Source organism: Tachypleus tridentatus, chromosome 2 (genome assembly GCF_004210375.1).
Source record: "Tachypleus tridentatus isolate NWPU-2018 chromosome 2, ASM421037v1, whole genome shotgun sequence".
In the NCBI taxonomy this organism is placed as follows: Eukaryota; Metazoa; Arthropoda; class Merostomata; order Xiphosura; family Limulidae; genus Tachypleus; species Tachypleus tridentatus.
In genome coordinates, this window is record NC_134826.1 from 30,077,683 (window position 1) to 30,098,967 (window position 21,285).

At 32.4% G+C, this 21,285-nt stretch overlaps 1 protein-coding gene across 7 annotated transcripts in view; it reads right to left on the reverse strand.

Moving 5' to 3' along the window:
- The window catches only part of TBC1D5 (TBC1 domain family member 5), a 164,354-nt gene that overhangs the window by 121,188 nt on the left and 21,881 nt on the right, over positions 1–21,285 (reverse strand). For all 7 annotated transcript variants that reach the window (XM_076482280.1, XM_076482319.1, XM_076482265.1 and 4 more), the window contains one exon: positions 11,453–11,542. In XM_076482280.1, the coding sequence (XP_076338395.1) occupies positions 11,453–11,542 (90 nt within the window). The remainder of the gene's footprint in view (positions 1–11,452; positions 11,543–21,285) is intronic.

The window sequence follows — 21,285 nt, forward strand, 5'->3', positions numbered from 1 at the left end:
ATCTGTGGTTCTTACTACTAGGTATTCCATGCCAAGATTATTGCACACTTTTGATCTCAACATTATGATTAAAACTTGCAACCTCCTCTAGATAAAATATATTTAAACATTAAAATATAACATTAAAGGACAACAAGTGGCCTTCTGGTTCATCTAGGCCATCATATATACTAAATTAAACTAAAAAAGTCTCGAAAAAAGCCTTTATCAGTCAAATATATATTACGTTTTCCTTCAAAAACCCTTAAGTTAAGTACATCCACTATGTCTGTAGTCAACCCACTCCAAAGGCCAATCACCTAGTAAGTAAAATAAAGCTATCTTGACTAAAGATGACTCCTACCCTGCCAAAATATATATTTGTTTCCTGTAGTCTTACAATTCTCACAATTAAAAACAAAATTACACTACTAATTCCCTTAAATCTTTTAAACATTTCAAACATATCCAATCTAGGTCTTCTTTCTTCAAAAGAAAACAACTTAACAGATATTAAACTATCGAACTATCTTCACGTGGCAAATTCTCCATCCCAGCTATCATCCCAGTAGACCTCCCCTGTACCCTTTTTCTAATATTTCAATTTCCTTTCTATAGTAAGGAGCCCAGGACTGAATACAGTACTTCAAATATGGCTTAACCAATGAATGATACAATAAAATTATAACTTATTTAGCCTTGTATTCAATATTTTTATGGATACAACCTAAAATCTTATTTGCCCTGCCACTAGCATTAGCACATTGCTTGGGTGGACAAAGAGACCAATCAACCAGGACACCATGATTTTTTTTCTCTTTCATAAGACTGTTAAGATTATTCCTATGGAAATAATACTCATAATGCAAATTGTGATAACCCACATGCATGACCTTGCATTCATTGTAATTAAAACCCACCTGCCATTTATTTGACCATCTCACCAAATGATCCAAATCCTTCTGTAGAGCAGCAGCATTCTTTTCACAGTCATCAACACCCATAACCTTAATATCATCAGCAAATTTAAGTAACTTACTAGCCATTCCTTCATCTACATCATTGACGTTAATCAAATAGAGCAAAATGTCATAATTCTGACCCATTGAAGTACACAACTTATAACATTAATATATTTTTTACTAAATTAACTATAAATCTAAATTAACCAGCAATTTTAATACTGCTTGATATGTCCAAAGTGTATACTTTTGTCTGATTAGATAATCATAGAGATGGCTCAGGGTTCGAAAAAACATTTGATAGTTCCTCTTCAGTGTATAACAGCTGCATTCATTGCCTTGTTATAATAAGCAATCACTTCAAAATCACCGGCATTTCTGTCTAAAATGAATGGATTTTCTAGGATTGGATATGCCAATACAGGAGTATTCAATTCATTAAATATCTGTTCCACAAACAGCAATGCAACAAAATTTCTGTGGCTTCTCAAATAGTTTGTGTAAATTACAAACCATGTCAAAACAATGATAACAACAATACAGTCCACGAAACCCTTATACTTCACACAGGTTTGCTGGTGTTAATCAACTGAGGACAGAATCACTCTTAGATAGATCTGAAGACACTCCTTCTCTGCTAGATATGTACCCTGATGGAATAATTCACACTTTTTAGGATTCAAAATAAAGATCTCTTTCATCAACCTTTCCAGAATCTTCCTTTGCCTTCATAAGCATTATTAAAGGTCTTCTCACAAATAATTATGTAATCCAAACAGGTATGTATAGCATTCAGAAAGGGTGCAAACAAAGCACATTCCACAAATCATTCAAATGTCACAAAAGCATTACATAATTCATATGGTAATAAAATAAATTGCCACAATCCATTTCATATGGTAAAGAATGTCTTATCTCAACTTGCTTTGTTGACATCCAATCACCAATATCCACTCTTAAGATCCAATGTTGAAAACCATTTCAATCTCAATAGAACTTTCAAGGTAAAGTCAATGATTGGTAGAGGATAGGGATCCTTCTTTATTATTTTTATTCACCTTTCAGTAATCCATACATAAACCATGTGAAACCTTCAACCTCACAAGTACAAAGCACTGTTACTAAACTTTATCACTCCTGATTCTTTCACAGATCCTATCTTTTTGAAAATCACAACCAGTTTAGCAATTGAAAGTCATCAGGGTAACTGAAGTATTAAGGATGTATCTCTAGTACCAACCTTGTAAAATATTTGCTCTAAGTTACAAAATCCACTAGAGAAGGTGTCTTGATATTCCACAAACAAGTTATGTAACAATCACTACTAATCATTTGAAAGACCTTCAAACCTTTGGTCATACATGTATGACCAAAACTCTTGTCAATGAAATGGTAGGCAGATGTTCTTATAAAAGGATTTAGGACTGAATTTCCTACATCTTTCCTCAAAACAGTGACTATTTCTAACATTCTTTAATGTAAAATTATTACCTGCACAGCTTCATATCTTGCAATGTTTTGTACAGATTTTATGGTTTGCTATGTTAAGGTTCAATAAGTACATCTTTATTCTTTAGATCCATGAGAGTTCTTTTAACCATCAATCCATTTGGATACACTCGAACAAAATATTGCTGTTTCTGCATATATTGTTTTGTTTATGAATCCTTCTGACAGTAGCAGAATAAACATGTTTTACGCTAATACTTCACAAATTCTTAGCTCCTTATCCCATAGATGCATTCACTTTCTCGCTACAATGACTTATTAATGTCTAATACTTCAGTAACAGATAGTGAAACATGGAGCATGAAGAAATAGGTGTAAACAGAGACAAAGTGATAGAATGGAAGATCTTCTAACCCCAGTCCAGAACTCTAGGCTATCTGAAGTTACAATAAGTCCAAAAGAAATGCTTTAACATAGTAAGAACAATGGAAGAAGAAAACACTCAACTGTATTGAAAAAAATAAAAGATATTGAATAACACAGCCTGATTACCCTATGGCAAAAAGACTGAAGGCCCCAGTCAAGAAGTCATGCGAAAAACTCAGCCACATGAACCATAGTCAGTGGGTCAGCGAGAATACTCAAGTTATACACCAACTGTGAAACACCTTCCATTTGCACAGATACATCTCCATTAACCCTTAAATGGGAGCCATCATTAACTGATGCTGCTACCTACCTACAACATTCTTGCTGTTTAAGGGTTAGAGAAAGACATACGAAATGAACCAAAAGTAAAGCTACTCTACAGAAAAACCTGATCTCCTCGACAAGTACCTGATAAAAGCCAGGCATGAAGGCAAAAGATATGAATGATTACATACAGAGTTAGTAATTGACATTGAAAATGAAGGGAGGGAAACACGTGAAGTGAAACTGGAGGAAAAAGTTGTGGCTGTTGTAACTGTGGAAACTATGGTTGAGCTAGCCAACAAGTGGCAATCAAAAGAACTTGACATAGAGTGGTATGGATGAGAGAGCATTTGCAATAATGTAATTAGAAGGAGGATAATAACAAATGAGCTTGGGGGACAAATACTTACTAAAGGCATCAACAACAACAGCCAAAGTATGAAGTATCAGAGACAAAAAAATGGTAGTTTGTAATTAAGGACTGTGGCAAATGCATCTATGTGAGGAAAAAGCAACAGAGAGCAAAGCCATCAGAATACAAGGGGATCTAAGGACCACTCCACTGGATAAACATTGTCAAAGTGGGAAATATTATATGTTACTAAACATAAAGCACCCAGAATGTGACACACAATGATATGAATGTGATTCAAAGCCTGATTAACCATGATATGTTCAAGAATATTGGTAAATATGGACTACTTGTTGACAGACCTCTTGGTGACTGACTCATGCAGCCCAGTCTTGTAGGGATGTGTCTGTGAACAGATGTGAATCTGGAAGAGAAAAAGAAAGCAGAATACCTGCCAATATATGGGACTTGCCCAACCACAAAAGCAGATTGTCCATCAGCATATGAAGAAGGGTCTTAAGCAAGGTTTTAGTGATCAGGAAGAAGCCACTAAACTGGGATGTCAGTGATGGCCATATTCCCAAAAGCAATAGAGCCTCACAAGCAAAAAGTGAGAAAGCTGAATGTGTGTGTGAATTGATAATATCATGGAATGAAATCATAGAGGAAAAAGATGGACCCAACTTAGATGACCATCAAAAACCACACCTAAATGGATGAGATATTGGGCAGAATGAAGGAATGACTTCTCCAATTTTATCAACCAGCCCACCTCAGCAGCTACTTGAAGAAGTTAAATTTGGCTAGCTAACTCCAATTTGGAATGAGCCAGAAGAAATCAGTCATCCATATAATGGTAGAATAGAATCCCAAAGCATGAAGATGGAAAGTGGAAGCTTGGACAACCCAATAGAAAATATAAAGGACAGTAGCATGTGCAAACAGTAGGGCATGAAATTTGTAAACCACCAATGATGGACAAACTGGAGATACAGATGAGACCATATGGAGACAGATATGTGTAACTAAGTACTGGTGATGTCCACATTGGTCATCTACAAGCCCAGAGAAAATTCCTATCATATGGTAATAAATGATGCATGATAAAGTAGAAAATGGTTGAAAGAATCAACTGAGGTGGAACAAAACGATGGCAAGCCTCCAGCCCCAAGTTTCCTTGGAAACAACAACAGAGGCTGGTGTAGAAACCTTATTAAAATATGATATCATAAGATACTTCAAGGCCTGTATTTTTAGTTATATATGAGAAACTTTCTTCCTTCAACAGTTCTTCATTATTGTTACCACTATATTATTATTATCATTTTGTTTAGATTAGTTGTAATATGCTGAACAATATATCACTATTATAAAGAGATAATGCAAATGAGGCTTGTAGATATAAAGGCAGTTGATATGGAAGAATGGTAGCTGAAGAAAATCATGTACAATTCATGGATGGTCATATGAAGACAGTGTTAATCTTGTCTTAAAGTTATAATTTTCCTCTAATGAAAATGCTTTTCAGATAGATACTTACCTCCCCTTACAGGGGTAGGATGATGATCGTACTGTCGATACATCAATTACAAACCCCCACTACTGAGTACCGACATTCAAGTGAGGGGTAGGATAAAAAGAATCATACCACCAGCATGTCATTTAAAATCCAAAATCCAGGCCACAGACATACATGTGGAAGGAAGAAAAGAAGATCATACTGGTAACACCTCAAGGTCATGAGAAAAGATGGAATCTATTACTCCCCCATCCATGAAGAGGGCCACAGTAATATGAAAAACTGATAAATTGATCCAGGAACCTGATATCCAGCATCAAAAGATGTCTGCTTAATGTGAACCATCTCCTTTAAAGCTGGAACAGACAGGAACCTCCTCAAGTGCAGTAATATACTCAAAATAATACACAACAAGGGATAGCAGAAAGGGAAGAATAGAAATAAACTGTAATACCTCCAGCATGGCCCACAACACTGATAGAGTAAGAAGAATATATTATACATGAGGGAGGTAGTTATAAACATCTGTAATATATGTTAGAACTTATGATGACTGGTTCAACTATAAATCCAAAACCTAAACACTAGCAACTAACATACACATGGGGTTAGAATGAGAGATCCCAATGGCAGAACAAACTGCATTTTCAATGGCTCACTTCCCTTTGTTTTTATTTCATAGTGGAGAATATTAAGTCATCTACACCAGCAAAGCATCACTGCCCTATTCTCAACTGAATGGTTTTATGATACCTTATACATATTTGTAGTATTTCATTAACCCATTCAGGACGATGGTCCACCATCCTAGTGGCTTGAAACTGGAAAGAGGTAAGGACTTTCAAACTACACACATGCAACAAAAAAGGGTGGGTGCAATGGAAAGTCTAAAGGAAGGAAAACACCTGAAACAGTGTAATGGGTGACTACAAAACACTATTTTGAAAAGCAGACAATGATTATTTATTCAATACAATGCATGGCAGGGATGGGAAACTATCTCCTTATGCTTTACCCAAGTAGTACATAGGTAAGTACAGTCAGGAGTGTGCAAATTTAAGAAGCAAATCTATTGCAAGGATAAACTTACAAGTAATACTGTGTACACCCTATCTCTGCAGTGGGTATTGCTGGTCATGAAATGATGGTGTATAAGATGACATGGCTTACAGTGTGGATCTAAACAGTTAAAGAATACTCGATGACAAGAAACTCACTTGAAATAAAACTGTATCTTAGAATGGCTGGTATGGGTATAACACTACTGATAAGGATAGAAAGTTTCAACCTTCCTAAGTCATCTACAATCCTGTACCCGTTTATACTCTAGTCCCTAAGACGTGTCTGGCAATGGTCACTTTTAAACTCTCTCTTTCTTAACCTGAAAATGACCTAGGACAGTCAAAATGTTGTTCTCTCTTTATCAATAATGTTAATACCCATACCAGTCATTCTGAGATAAAGAATACCTAGTCAGGCACCACTCACCACAAAGTGAGGTTCAAAAAGAAAAAGGGAGACATGCTCCTGAAAAAGAAGATATGTATGCATATATATATACACTGAAAGGAAACGTACTCAGCCAAAGTCTCATGAAAGAGTGAAGGATGGAAACATATAGATGACAGTATCCCAAAGCAGAGGAAGAGAGATAAATGTATGAGATGTAAACTCAATGCTTAACATACAAAGTACCTCCAACAGACAGCAGTCATAGATCTTTCAACAACGTACTACATATGTATGGAAATGCCAGTATTGTTGTTTTAGCTGAAATTTCCAGAATCTTGACTAATGGTTATAAAAGTAAGACATTGCAACAGATGGAGAAACTGTGTTTATTGTTGGTTTGCTACAGTTGGTATACTAAACACCTCAAAAGCTATAACTGTAATTAACATTTACTAACCAGAAAACTACATATTTTTGACCAGAAACATTTAGAGATTTTGAACATTACAAACCATTTATTTCAGTAGATTAACAGTAGACATTAGTATTTTTATGAAGACATTGTATAATTTCAGCGATGAAAAACACATGTGATCATCAAAGAGCTAGAGAGCTTCCCCTTAGGTGAACTATATCAATAACAAACCTCAAAAATTATTTCTGCCACTGGTGATTCTGTTATTGCTCATGGTAGCACTGTTGGTTTTGTTAATGTTCACCTACATAACATTTATTTGGCATCAGATGTACTTTCAGGACCAGTTATTTTTTGCATAAAGCCTACTCTCCCAATTAAGGGCATATCATTATTGTTGGGAAACAATATGGTTGTCAAAAAATTGTTGCCAAACCCAGGATGGTTAGCAAACTGATAATTGTTTCACCTAAGGATGATGTTGTGGTGAGAAAAACCCTGATGCACTTCCCTCGTGTGTTGTGACTTGAGCTCAGGCTAAGATTTTAAGACAAAAACAAATGATAGATACATATTCAGAGAACAATATTACAGATTTGTCTCGGACATGTTTTGGATCTGATGGGGATCTTGTGAATAAGAGTTCTAATGAAAATTCCTAGATGAGTGACAGTGATAGATATGAGGGATCTGGTTTACCTGGTGATGTTCTATTAGTTAGAAATAACCTGATCATTTAGCAAAAAAAGGATCTGCAGATCTCTTTACTATTTAAATATTCACTCCCAAAAGGTAAACTGGAGAAAGTTCTAAATGTTCTTCTTTTATAAATGGTATGCTTATGAGAAAACGGAAATCTCCAGATGTGCCAGCTTCAGAGGACTGAACTGTAATTTATCAGATTGTTCTTCCCAAAGCATATTATTATGAAATATTATATAAGATTTGCCCATAAACTCTCCATAGAAGGTAATTTAGGTGTCAACACAAAATGTGACAAAATTATGAGATTTCTTTTGGCCAAAAAATAGGCAAGCTGTTTCTCAGTTTTGTAAAACTTTGTCATATGTGACAATTAGCTAAAAAACCTAACCAGAAAATCTCTGTTGCTCCTTTGAAACTATCCCTGTTTTTGAAGAAGCTGTCTAGAATCTTACCTAACAGCTGTAAAAAGTAGGTGTTGCAACATGCAGAGACAGTGTATATTGATGATTTGCCACATTTTTATACTATAAATTTTGAAGGCTATAACTGTGATTATTGCCTATTGACTGGGAAACTACAGATATTTGATCAGGAATGTTTATGGATTCTGAACTTTACAAACCAACTTCAGCAGATTAACATCGGATATCAGTATTTTTATGAAGACATCATATAACTTCAGCAGTGAAAAACTCATGTGTGATCAGTGAAGAGCTAGCTAGCTTCCCTGTTGAGTAAACTGTACCAATATCAACTCAAAATCTGTTCATTTATTGTGAGCTCTTGATATGATACCAAAGAAGTTCCAATCAGAAAGAAGACTCAATAATCTTTGTGCGTTCATAAAAACTTTTGTATATAAATCACTATTTGTAATAACTCATTGTAATATGCGTTATTATAAATTGTAATATTGTTATATTAAAATATATTTGTATTAACAAATAAAACTGTGTCCATTAATCTTGTTGGCAAATACTATAAATCTGATAAATATCAACACTTTATTAATTTCTACATCCAGCTTACAGTTTAACTCAGTTTCAGGCTATCTGAAATTGTATTACATAACAGTGTGACAGGGTGAAGACACCAGAAAGTGATGATAGGAAGAAGGAGAGAAGTAATAAGAGGCCAATCAAATCACTCAATGGGTAACGGAGGAAGGAAAAAAAATTACAGACAAAGAAGTGGAGTGAATAAAAATTGAGCATCTGAAAATCTGTTCAGTCATGATAGAAAGAAGGAGAGCAGTATTGGGAGCAGATAAAGTGGACCTAATCCCCACAGGCATCAGAAACAAAATCAATTATGAGAAGTACATATTATAAATTAAACAAAATCAATGGAAAGAAGTATAAACTATAAAAAAAAATGAAATAAACATATGTTTGTAATGGTATATGGTGAAAAAAAGATATTTAACCTAATTATCAATTAACCTATAAGCAGAACTGTGCATAATTTGAAAGTAACAGACAGTTATTAAGCCTAATAATACAAGGTATTTAACATAATTATTGATTAACCCAGAAGTAGAACTAGAGGTAACAAAAAACACAAACTTGTAAAGCCAAATTTAACAATACAGAACAAAGGGTATCACTAAGCACTAAAAAAAAATGTAATTAAACAATAAAGAGGTACAATATTAGGAGAAGTCTGTAAGAGCCCAGGCTCAAGGGTTCCACACAAACCAAGGGAACAGGAAGGATGAGAGAGAAACAATAATGAAAATGAAACAGACATGACTGTATAAAATTAAAGAAGTGTGTAGTAACCATAACATATGCATGAAAGAAAAATCGATACAGTTAAACTAATGACTGATATACCAGTAAGATCAATTACAGGTAGTCCTAAAATAACAAAGATCCTAATAAGCTTAAGCAATAGGTATAGAAGAAAAAATACAACTAGGATTAAATGCTAACCTGAACTTGATTATGAGTATTAACCAAAAATAAAACTTGTATTATGCAACCAAGTAACCACAGATAATAATATGAACAATAAAATTATTCAAAAACCAAAACAGAACAACATCTCTCTAAAGTTAATGGGCCTTTTTATCAAGTGTATGATCCTCCAAACTCAAGGCAAGGTCCAATGAAAGTCAGTTCACTGGAGAATCAATCTCCCAATAAAGTCAGAAACTATTCACTGAAGCCTGTGTAAATGTACTAATGGAAAGTGTAATCTCTGAAGTGGCAACATAGAAATCACAATGCAAATGAATAACAAAACACAACTAGCAGAAACAAATAAAATGTTTTTGTAATGAAGGAATAAGTTCCCTAACAGAGTAGAAATATAATTCCAAGTCAGAATAACTCAACAAGTTATAAATATCACTATATGTAACAAAAGAGTAATCTTGTTTACAGAAATTAATATAAAGATATAGAAATGTATTAAAATAAAATACTTGAATAGAACACAAACTAAATGCTATAACACAAGTATTTCCAAATGAGAGTTGATAATTCAATAGAATTGAATAGAGAGAGTGATATACATCAAGATAATATGTCACACTCTTAATCTTACTATGATGATCTGCATAATGCACACATTGGAATTAGTCAATAGAATGGGAAATTAAAGGCTCATGGCATGCATAAAATAACGTTTTTGAACATAAACAGAAGCACTAAAATAATGAGTGAAGGCAAAGTACCTTATTGGAATATCATTTTCATAAAATTGTCATGTTTGCTGTTGTATGAGACCAAAAGGATTATAAAGCCAGGATCATCTGCTGCTATCATATCAAACTTTTATTACTATACTAAACTATTCTGAATTACCAAACATGGTTAATAATGATAAATTGCAGCCCTCAAAAGTGTGTGACATAATGGATAATTGTTTAAGTCTTCACATGGTTGTGGTTTTAATATTTTATGTTTGTTATATTATTTTTCATATTTGAAAATAAATGTGTTGCAACATAAATTCTTCGTTGGTTGCTCAAAAAAAGCTTTCTGTGCATACTAGAATTTCATTTTTTTATTCACTACAATTTCAGTACATAACACTATATGTTCAAAATTTCTTAGTTATGTATACTTCTCTTGTAATGAATCTTGTATTCTATTTAACTTTTCTGTTTTTGATATACTTATTATTATTCTACTTCTAATTTGTTCTCATTTATAAAAATATCAAGGTAAGCATTATATGACAGTTATTCAGTTTAAAATGTTTTTAGAACCTTTGTATTTTGTCTCAGTGAAATAATTTTTAACTTTTGGCATAATCATGACTAAATTTTGGCAATACAATGTTTTAGAGAATTTATAAAATCAGTGATGACTACATACAAATTAGTTTAAATAATTAAGTATGATAACACAATATAACACTCAAAAATAAATCATTTTAAGAGCTTACTTTTAATGTAGTGATTCAAGGTCTCAAAAGCACATGTACAAACAGAATGGTAATTATACTAAAAGCACTGTAGCATAATGCCAATGCTTAGTTCCACAGCTTCTAGAATTGGTTGGTTTAGAGACAAGTTGGTCTAACCTTTAACCTTTGAAAAGCTAGACTGTAAAGGACAGAAATGCTGAAGTATTATAATTTCTATTTAAAGTTTAAAACAAGTTCTATAACAAAATGTTAAATACTGTGATTTTAACCACCAATAATATAGAAACTGTAACTTTAAGTTTATTTTAATAGGAACATTATGAGCAAACTTTTAACTAGGTAAGGATTGTGACGATAAATAAGTACATAAGTCAGATAAAATAACTTATATAACTTACTATACCTTATATAACTCAGATAAGGTCCATTGGTCATCAGTTGCATAATATCTATATTTTTTAATTGAAATACTATATTGCAGGAAGTGTTTGAAAAAAAAAGATTTAGCACATTAATACACAACCAACAGTAATGTATTAATTTCTTACCTTATATTTAATCTCCTCATACTGAAAACGTAACTCTTGTGCTTTTGATATCCATTCAGATCGTTGATCAGGAAGGCACTCTAAATACACCTGGAAATAAAATAAAAGATGACAGTGAAACTAGTTCAATGGAACAGTAGATACACACAAAAAATTCTCACTTCTACAAGATGTTCATACTACACGAACCTTAGCAAAGATTATTTTCATCTACAAGCAAAACAACATACTACCATACATAAAACTTTGATTTCATACTGTTTATGCAAAATCATTTCAAACATGTATATGCATATATTAAAAAAAAAAGCATCATGGCTTTGGGTTCAATAACACTTTTTAAAATTCAACATGTTAAGAACAATCAATTCAGACTGTCAGTGAAACTCAGTAGAGTATTTATAATAGTTTCACATACCAAAAAAGTCACTAGAAACTAACATTTTCAACAGTAACAGTATTCTGATAAAACATAACTCTTCCTTGGCTTGTAATATTATGCAATAATATTCCTATCAAAAACAATCATTCAGAAATAATATAACTATTAAATTTACTAAATTTCACTATCAAATACTGAATCTCACATAAACTGTTCACTATAATACTGTGTAACTTGAGAATACCTGTTATTGCAATAAACATTACTGGGCAACCAGTGCTTGCAATTACATATTGTGGATGGGAAAAAGGATCCTTCTGGATCAAAGATTTGAAACAGATTTTAATTTTCAATGAGAGAGCCAATTTAGTTAACCCAATCAGACACAATAACTATAACTCGAATATTAAAATTCAGTACAGTACAGTACAGTAAAGAGTTAAATTGGAGCAATATGCAGCTATCAATTCTCTATTTCACATAATTTCTGTCTTTGTATGGCTACATAAAATACATGTATTGTTTCATCAGTAAGCTGTTGTAGTTGATGAAAAATAAAAATATTTAAAACAAATTTATCCTTTGAAAATTGTATATTAAGGAAAAATATAAATTAACACAAAATAACAGCTAAAGTGACATTTATTATTTACTCATCACAATAATGAGCAGACTGTAAAGATGAAACTTGTCATACACCTTCTGCTATGTAATTAAATAATGTATTCTGCTCATCCTCTTCTCTCATAAATCATTAGTACCAAATAAAGTCTCCATGAAAAGGCCACAAAAACATATACCACTGTGTAAACTTTCTATGCATAATTGATATACATTTCATTGTTGGTTCAATATTTTTATTACAAATTACTCAAAACTGAGCTTTAAATAAGCATTACTTATTAAATATATTATTTGGAAATACAAATGTAAAAAAGTTAATGCTATGTTATTAGAATGTCACAACAATGTAATTATTGAAATAATATTTCACTCTACCAGAGTGTACTTCACATCCATTTTTTTTGTTTTATAAGTTATAATTTGGAACATGTTAAATTTGATTGTGATAACATGCTACATTCAGTCTTATATACTGTTTGTTGTAGCACAGTCAATCAGATTACATTACTGTTTCATGATAAAGTTGTACCTTTTCCTATTATAATTTGTAAATGAATTAACACTTTATGTCTCTCATAAGTAGCAAAAACACTTCCAAATTTTTGTGATCCAATTTTATGGTTGGATAGTCACAGAAAGAAAGTGGATTGTGAATACTGGTTTGACATTTTCAGACATTCTTTTTCTTTTCTGTCTTGATGAAATCAAAATGTATTGTTAAAGTCTCGTCCATGTTTTAACATTTTACAAATCACTTCTACAAAACTTAGTTTTCAGTCAAATTTATTTTATCTTTGAATACACACAGTTACCTTTATTTGTTGTTTTTCATTTGCTTCTCTTTTTATAACTTCATTACAATATTATAGTTCACTGCTTCAACAACCAGCCTTTTGTCATCAGTTTTTTTTTTCCTTTAATAAGTTTTATATTTTTAACCACACCTTGTATTTTATTTTGCTACTGCAAATCACTACAACTATCTTCCCACAAACTTGGTCCTTAAATTTCTACTACAGTAATATCAGATAACTCTATACTCAATTTATTTTTTAATTGCCACAGCTTACTTCAACAAAATGAAGTTGGGTGCCAACAATCAAAATCTAATCATTGTGTAAGTGGTAGTTTGGTTGTATTTAAACTTCCTTTTATACATTTTCCTCTCTCATGTTTTTAATCATACAGCAGTATGGGTGATACTATATTCTATATATTGTACATTTCAAAATACTTTTCCTGCAATGACCCCTTTGTAAACTGCTAGAAATATAGCTGCAGTTATTCTTTCTTTTAGTTTTCTTGTGCCACTCAACTATAGCACCACATGAAATTCTGAATCTCTCAAACAGGTTCTTCATCTGCAGGGTAAAGAAACTTGGTAAGAACAAGTAATACAGTTTTGTTTTAGTTAGTACAGAAATCCATCTAGATTGCTACAATCAAGGTGTGCATGGAAAATATATATTAAGTTATGTATATGATTTCCAAACTTTTGGATTGGCAACATTCCACATCTACTTCAGGAACTTTAAGTTTAGTGATAGCTAAATTATACATTTCATGAATAAGTTCCTTTTTGTAAACATGAAAAGATCAGAGTAAGTAGTTAAACTATTAACCCGATCTTTTACATAATTGTTTTATTTTGACAATCCAGCATGCTTTCCAAAAATGTTTATTTCATCTTTTTCATTAAACTATCATAAATTATTTTTAAGATATTATCTTCATGTGCATTTGCAAACATATTAATTAATAATAAACAGAATGCAGGTCTATTATTCTCATAAAATCTTCAAAAAAATCAATAAAACATACAACAGTAATTTTGAAAGGATCTTAGCAGGTGATTCTGAAGTAAACCTTTGTATTACCTTTAAAGGTTAAGATTGAATACCATGTATTTTTAGAACTTAATTTTAATGAAATGTACATACACAACTATAGTTTCTCAAAGGCTCAAAAATAAAAACTGATCTGGTGGCAGTCAGAATAAACTGTAGAAAAATTTAGCTACTGGTCATGGGTTTAAATGTACCATATATTAAGTGTTTACAGGCCAATGTTATTGACATGATATTTATATAAGCAAGTCAATGGCTCATGATAAACTAGTCTGGTTGTGGGGGCTATCCTTAGTAGTCACTAGCTGAAGAAAACTTTAAATTATCTGCTACAAATTACTCTTGAATTAATTTTCCATTGCTTTATGAGTTTCTTTTTTATTAATGTTTTGAACATGAAAAAAGGAAGAGAATAAATTCTACAGAAGCATTTTAAACACTTCACAATAATATAAGATCAAAAGCAACAACAAATATCTACTTGAATGAGAACTAACTATTACTTTGATTTGTTTGGAATCTTGTGCAAAGTTACTCGAGTGATAACTACACCAGCCATCCATAATATAGCACTGTTAAACAAGAGTAAACACCACCAACTCTTGGATTATTTTTATCAATAAATAGTGCAACAGGCCATCAAACTATAATGCTCCCATAGCAGAAAGAGTTATAATGTCCTGTGTCAAACATTAGAACCAACTACCTGCAGATTATGAATCAAACACCCTAACATACAATGCACATGACATCAGATAACGCATGAATAAACTGTGTTTGTGAGCCATTTTATATTGCCTTTCTAGTTATTACAACTAACTTTAATATGTTTTTATTTTATTATTTACATGCTTATGATTTTAAAAACATCACCACTACAGATCTAATTAAAAATAATCTCTAAATATCCAAGTATCACATATTTCACTCTTATAGAATTTATTTCTTATTGCTAAAATTTTTAAATTGTTTCAGTATATAGTTTGAAACACATAACACAGTTTAGATCACAATTTAGTATCAGCAGTTTCCAGCTGCAACAGCTTCCAATCAAATATTTTATATACCATTTTATGAAGTAGTTATATTTTTATCTTGTGTTTTTCTTGTGCACAGAGAATTTCTTTGCAACTGTTTCATGAGCCAAACGTTTTTAATCCAATTTTCTGATTGGTCAATTACAAAGAAAGTTGATTATAAAGGAAGTTTTAACATTTTCAAATACATATGTATTTTTCTTGAAGAAATAAAGAAGAGCTGTTGAAGTCATATGCATGTTTTAACCTTTTAATCATCACTTCTTTTGATTATGTGTAACTAATTTTTGTTTTCAGTAAAGTTCATTTTAATTTACCCTTTATTTAGCACAATTTCTTTCCTTTTATACAATTTTATTTAATACATCTCATTCATTTATTACTCTTCAACTTCATCACAAAGCAACAGTCCACTACTTTTAGCTTTTATACCATATTTTGTTTCATTCATTTGCCACTACAAATAACTACATCTATTATTCCACAAACTAAATCTTTAAATCTGTAGTTTTTGTAGAAAACTGATAACTATATACTTTGTTTATTCTTGAATTACTAGATTCAAAGGTTTATAACAATTAAAAATTTGTAATGACGGTTGATTGTACATAAGTATATGTTCCTAGTGACAATTTCTCTCAATGTATTCCAGCAGAAAAGTGAAATGTATATTCTAGGATTGTTTGTTTGTTTTGAATTTTGTGCAAAGCTACGTGTGGGCTATCTGTGCTAGCCATCCCTAATTTAGCAGTGTAAGAGTAGAGGGAAGGCAGCTAGTCATCACCACCCACTGCCAACTCTTGGGCTACTCTTTTACCAATGAATAGTGGGCCTGACCATCACATTATAACACCTCTATTACTGAATGGGTGAGCATATTTGGTGTGACAGGGATTTAAACCCAGATTATGAGTTGAGTGCCTTAACCACATGGCCATGCCGGGCCATATATATTCTAGAAAATTGAACAGTTAAATGTGTTTGGTTTGTGATAAGCCTAAGAATAAATTATCCTTTACTGTAAAGGTTAACATAAACACATACTAAAAGTGAAAAGTGTCAGGGCCATCTTTGTATCAAATGTATGACAGTTTTTGCTAAAACTATTGACCCCTAAGGTAAACTTAATACACAGAAGAAAAATGCCATTTATAGTCAGTACTGACTTAGTTAGGGTTGATTTGTGTGCAAGTTATTATGTGGCTAATGAGCAGTTACTGGAAGTTGAACAGAAGAGTGAAGCTAAGGTTGAGTTCATTATTGCAAGGTAGTTGTAATGAACTTATCTTTGCTAAGAATACCTCAGATTTCTAAACATAGAAATTTCCAATGTTAGCCACTACAAAGCCACAAAACACTTGTAAGCATATACATATATATATGTATTTACATACAGTGTTACTTCAAGCATGCATACATCATATGTTTAGATTATTTTGAATGTCATTCATGCAAGACAATTCTTTGTCTACATATTAGTTTACACACATAAAAAAGAGGTATGCATTTTTTTATTTTCTGTGGGCACCACCCTTCAAAATGTGATTGTAATCTGAAAATTCTGAACTATAATTATCTCCTTTTGGATATGCGAAGGAATATAATTGGCTTTCATTATGAAATATTCTGGTTTTGCTGGAGGTACTCTTGATATTATGAGATATTGATATTGAAAATAGCAGAAAAAAACAAAAGATATGGAGATGTTCAAGATATACAAATGAAACAAATTACAACAATTCAGTTCTCTGTTTCTTCAAATAAATGTTTCTTTATCATGTTATGTGTTTATGACTCATGAAGTTGATACCTGCAGTTATTACTTCATTACATACATTGCCCACTTTCTGGAAGTCAGTGGGAAATTAGTCCACTTAGAGAAAATTGCAGAAGTAACACTCTATATACGTGTGTGTTTTCTTTTAGCAAAGCCATATTGAGCTCTCTGCTGACTCTACTGAAAAGAATCAAACCCCTAATTTTAGCATTGTAAATCCATAGACTTACAGCTGTACCAGCAGAGGACCTCTACATATGTAAGCAGCTGAGTAAAAACCTTGGTATTGCTTCATAAGCAGACCTTGGTTTAAATTGAAAAATCATTTCAGAACAATCTACTGTATAGGTTATTCAGACATAATGTACAGCAAACAAATTGTGTGCAGAAGGAAAAATACAGATGAAAAAACAAGGTATGTTAAACTGGCAAAATTTGATCAAGTCACCATGTTAAGAATACCACACATATGGCAGCTCATAAATTTAAATTTGGATTTGCCTTACCATTATATACAAGTTAACTTCCACTGTATGGATTAGTCAAACTGCTTTATAGAATTATGTTTATAATTTGATAAAACTACTTTACTACCAATGTATTTCAATGAACTTAGCATCAAAACAGAGTTCACAGTTCACATTTTATATTATTCTACATACTTTTTTAATTTTCTGTATAACAGGTTACTTTTTCAGTCCAAATTGTCAATTTCTAAATGTTCTGCTATTCATCTATGGCTTTGTAAAATTCTATGGAATTTCCCACTTATACTATATACATATCCCTGAGATAAACTATCAGTTTGTAGTGAGAAAGCTTATGCTTTATAAAAATGCAAACAGTACAATGAACACCTCATGAAATGCTGCCCAATGAGCATACTGCTTTCAAAACTTATCATAAATTCTCTCTCTGACATTTACTACTGCATTTTTGTAACCAATAAAAAGTGAAGATTTCACATAATTGACAGCTATGAGGTCTAAACGTCTTGAATTAAACACAGTTGAATATTTTCACATCATTTTATTTGTAGGCCATTGTTGTATCTCTGATTGACCAACCATAATAATTATTTAAACCATATCTATCTTAGTTAGAAAGTCAAATAAACTATACTGGCTTTAGACCACCCCATTTTACGAATGTGAAAATATTTTGTAGCTTAAGTTGGATACTTGAATTTAAAAAAAAGAAATTCTGAGACCACATTATCATTACTTTGAATTAAGATTAAGCTTTGATATTGACTTAGATTATAACAGAGCAAGATCTTGAAGAAACTTTTTCAGATGGAAATACCAAATTTCATATCTTTATGTATATTTTTTATTTCTTGTTATAAATGTAACCAAAAATAGAGGCTTATTACACATAATTTTAAATGAAATAAATAAAATATTCATAATCAATGACAGAAAGCACCATGAATGAGCATGGTTGTGTAATTTGAACAAATATTATGACAACTGGATCTATTATTCACACAATGCTGTCCAGTGCAATTTGAAAGGTTAAAGTTCAATTGTAAATAAAATAAAAACTATAAGATGTAAAAAATATTTTAACATGAAAATCATCTTGCAATCAGACTAATCAGATTCTTACTATAAATAAAATATTTACTACAATACTTAAGAGAAAAAAATATGTTTTTGTTGTTATTTACAAAATACTTGGAACATTTATTAAAAGTCTGAATAATTTCATGAAGATACACTCACTACATAAAAAGTGATAGTCATGTATTTTCATGGTTACACTGCAATTGCGAGATTAGCCATTTTGACCGACTCTATATCAGTAAAATTAAATAATGAAACTTTATTATGCTGATTTAATACCACAAAACAATGTCTTTAACTTACAACATGGTACTCTAAGGTAACAGATTTCCATGTATGTATTAGACACTTGCTAGATAATATGAGAATCAAATGGTAAATGTAACAAGTAATTTTAATTTAGAAAAATAACTAAATTTTGAGCTATGTAAGGTATTAGAAAATGGAACATATGATTATAAGTGAAACATCCATTATTAAAATCAAAACAAAAAACAAAACAGAAAACACATATAAACATAATACAGTCACCTTACTACTGGATCAGTGAATGAATTGACTGCTTCCTTCTCTTAATACAATCTCCATAAAACTATTCACAACAACAAAGCAGAATTATGAATGCATATAGGTTCAGATCTTGCAAGAAATCTTGTACATTTTCTGTGCACCAGCTTTACCACATAACTGGTCATCCTTTCACATTAAGGAGGCCAAAACAAATACAGTTCCTGACCACAGAAGTGTGTGAATGAGAAATTCCAGTTGTGAATACATAAATCTCAAATACCAAAATACTAATTACTGCACACCAATCAACAAATGTAAAACATCTATATGCTGAATTTTGATTATTTATTTCAAGGCTACTCTACTCTCACTATGGGGTAGATAAGAAATGGAACAGCCAAAGAAACCATAATTGTGCTGGCCTGTATGGAGCAATCAGAATGGCAGAGCGGTGTGGATGATCAAAATTACCCTGTGAGGAAGACAAATGGGTGGACAAATATACAGATATTTACTAGTCCAATCTTGAATGAATGTATCAACAAGCCAAAACAAGTGGATTACAACTAGAAACCAAACCAGAAACAACTTGATAATGAGAAATGTGACACATCCATCCATATAAGCAGTACCCCATTGAAGATAGAGCCACTGGAAAATAAGACTGAGACACCACTCCACTGAATAAACTATATCAGGATGAAAATGACAACCTGCAACAAGACTGAATGTACCCAGAACATGACATACAAGGAGAAAAATACTGAGCATGTAAGCCCAAAAAAGAACCAAGGTATGACCTCAAAACAAACGAGAACAAGTACCACTCTGGTGATGGATACAAGCCACCACTGTAGAATAGACGATTCCTGGCATGATGAAGAAAATGATCCAAAGCAAGACATTCAGCCAGAAGCTTAAAAATGATGATGTAATGAGATCTTTTAGCCAGAGACCATCAACCTGAAGATTCCTGCCGGTTGACCCATTCCTAATAGCTCGAAAAGAAGCATCCATGAAGATGTGCAAATCCTAATAAAAGAAAGGTGGCAGAACACCAGCTGACATGTGAGCCTTGTCCAAACACCAATGCAAATCACCTTTAAGGGAAGAGAAATAGGAGACTCCAATGGATCTCCTACAATATTCAATTAGTCAAACAGAGCTCATAAGTTCAACCCAATGAAAGAAGAGCTTCCATAGAAGACCATATTCCAAAAAGTGATAGAACTTCATTAGCTACAGGAGAAGTGGTAGTAAGGGCATGGAGAACTGAAAGCTCTATTGATTGAAATCAAAGAGGAGAAAGTTTGGCCTGAATGAAATTGGTGATGAAAAAGACCCAAATGAACAAGATATTGGGTATAAGGAATGACTTCCCCAATTTCGTTAACCAGCACAAAGGATCTGCCTCAAAAAGCAATAGATGAATGAGATGGGTGGACTTCTATATGGAATGAGATAACAGAAGCCATTAATTTATGTAATGATGCAAGCAAGTATCAGGCAAAAGCCTTGAGTACCCAAAAATATATAAATGGAGAAAAATTGATAAACTATTCTGTGATAAATGAACCAAAGATAGTTCCTCAACTGATGAGATATCAAAACATGCATGTAAGCATTCGTGGCATCAGCTTTCATCATCCATAAACCCAGAGAAAAAGCCCATCTGAGGGTGAAAAAATATTCCATGATAAATTGGAGTAAAACCAGAAATTGATTGAGTGCCACAAATAACCTGTAATAAATATCTGAAGAAGGATAACTGACAGGTCTGACAGCCTGCTGAGAGAAAAGAACTTGTACTGCCTTGGACAGATGTTGACTGGTGGTAGAATACAGAGGCAGTAGAGAAGAAACAGGTACCTGAGACAAAGGAGGAGAGGAAAGAAAATGGATGACAACTTCCTTGGATGATACCCTGAAATATCCACAGATCTGTGGTGAAAAGTAATCAAGGGAAAGCAAAATTGGTAAAGCGAGCCCCCACTAGATAATCACTGATACTGTTGATGACATGTCCATCTGTATCCAATATAAGGACCAGATGAGGAACCCTTGGAGGTAAGAACAAGTAAGGGCTGG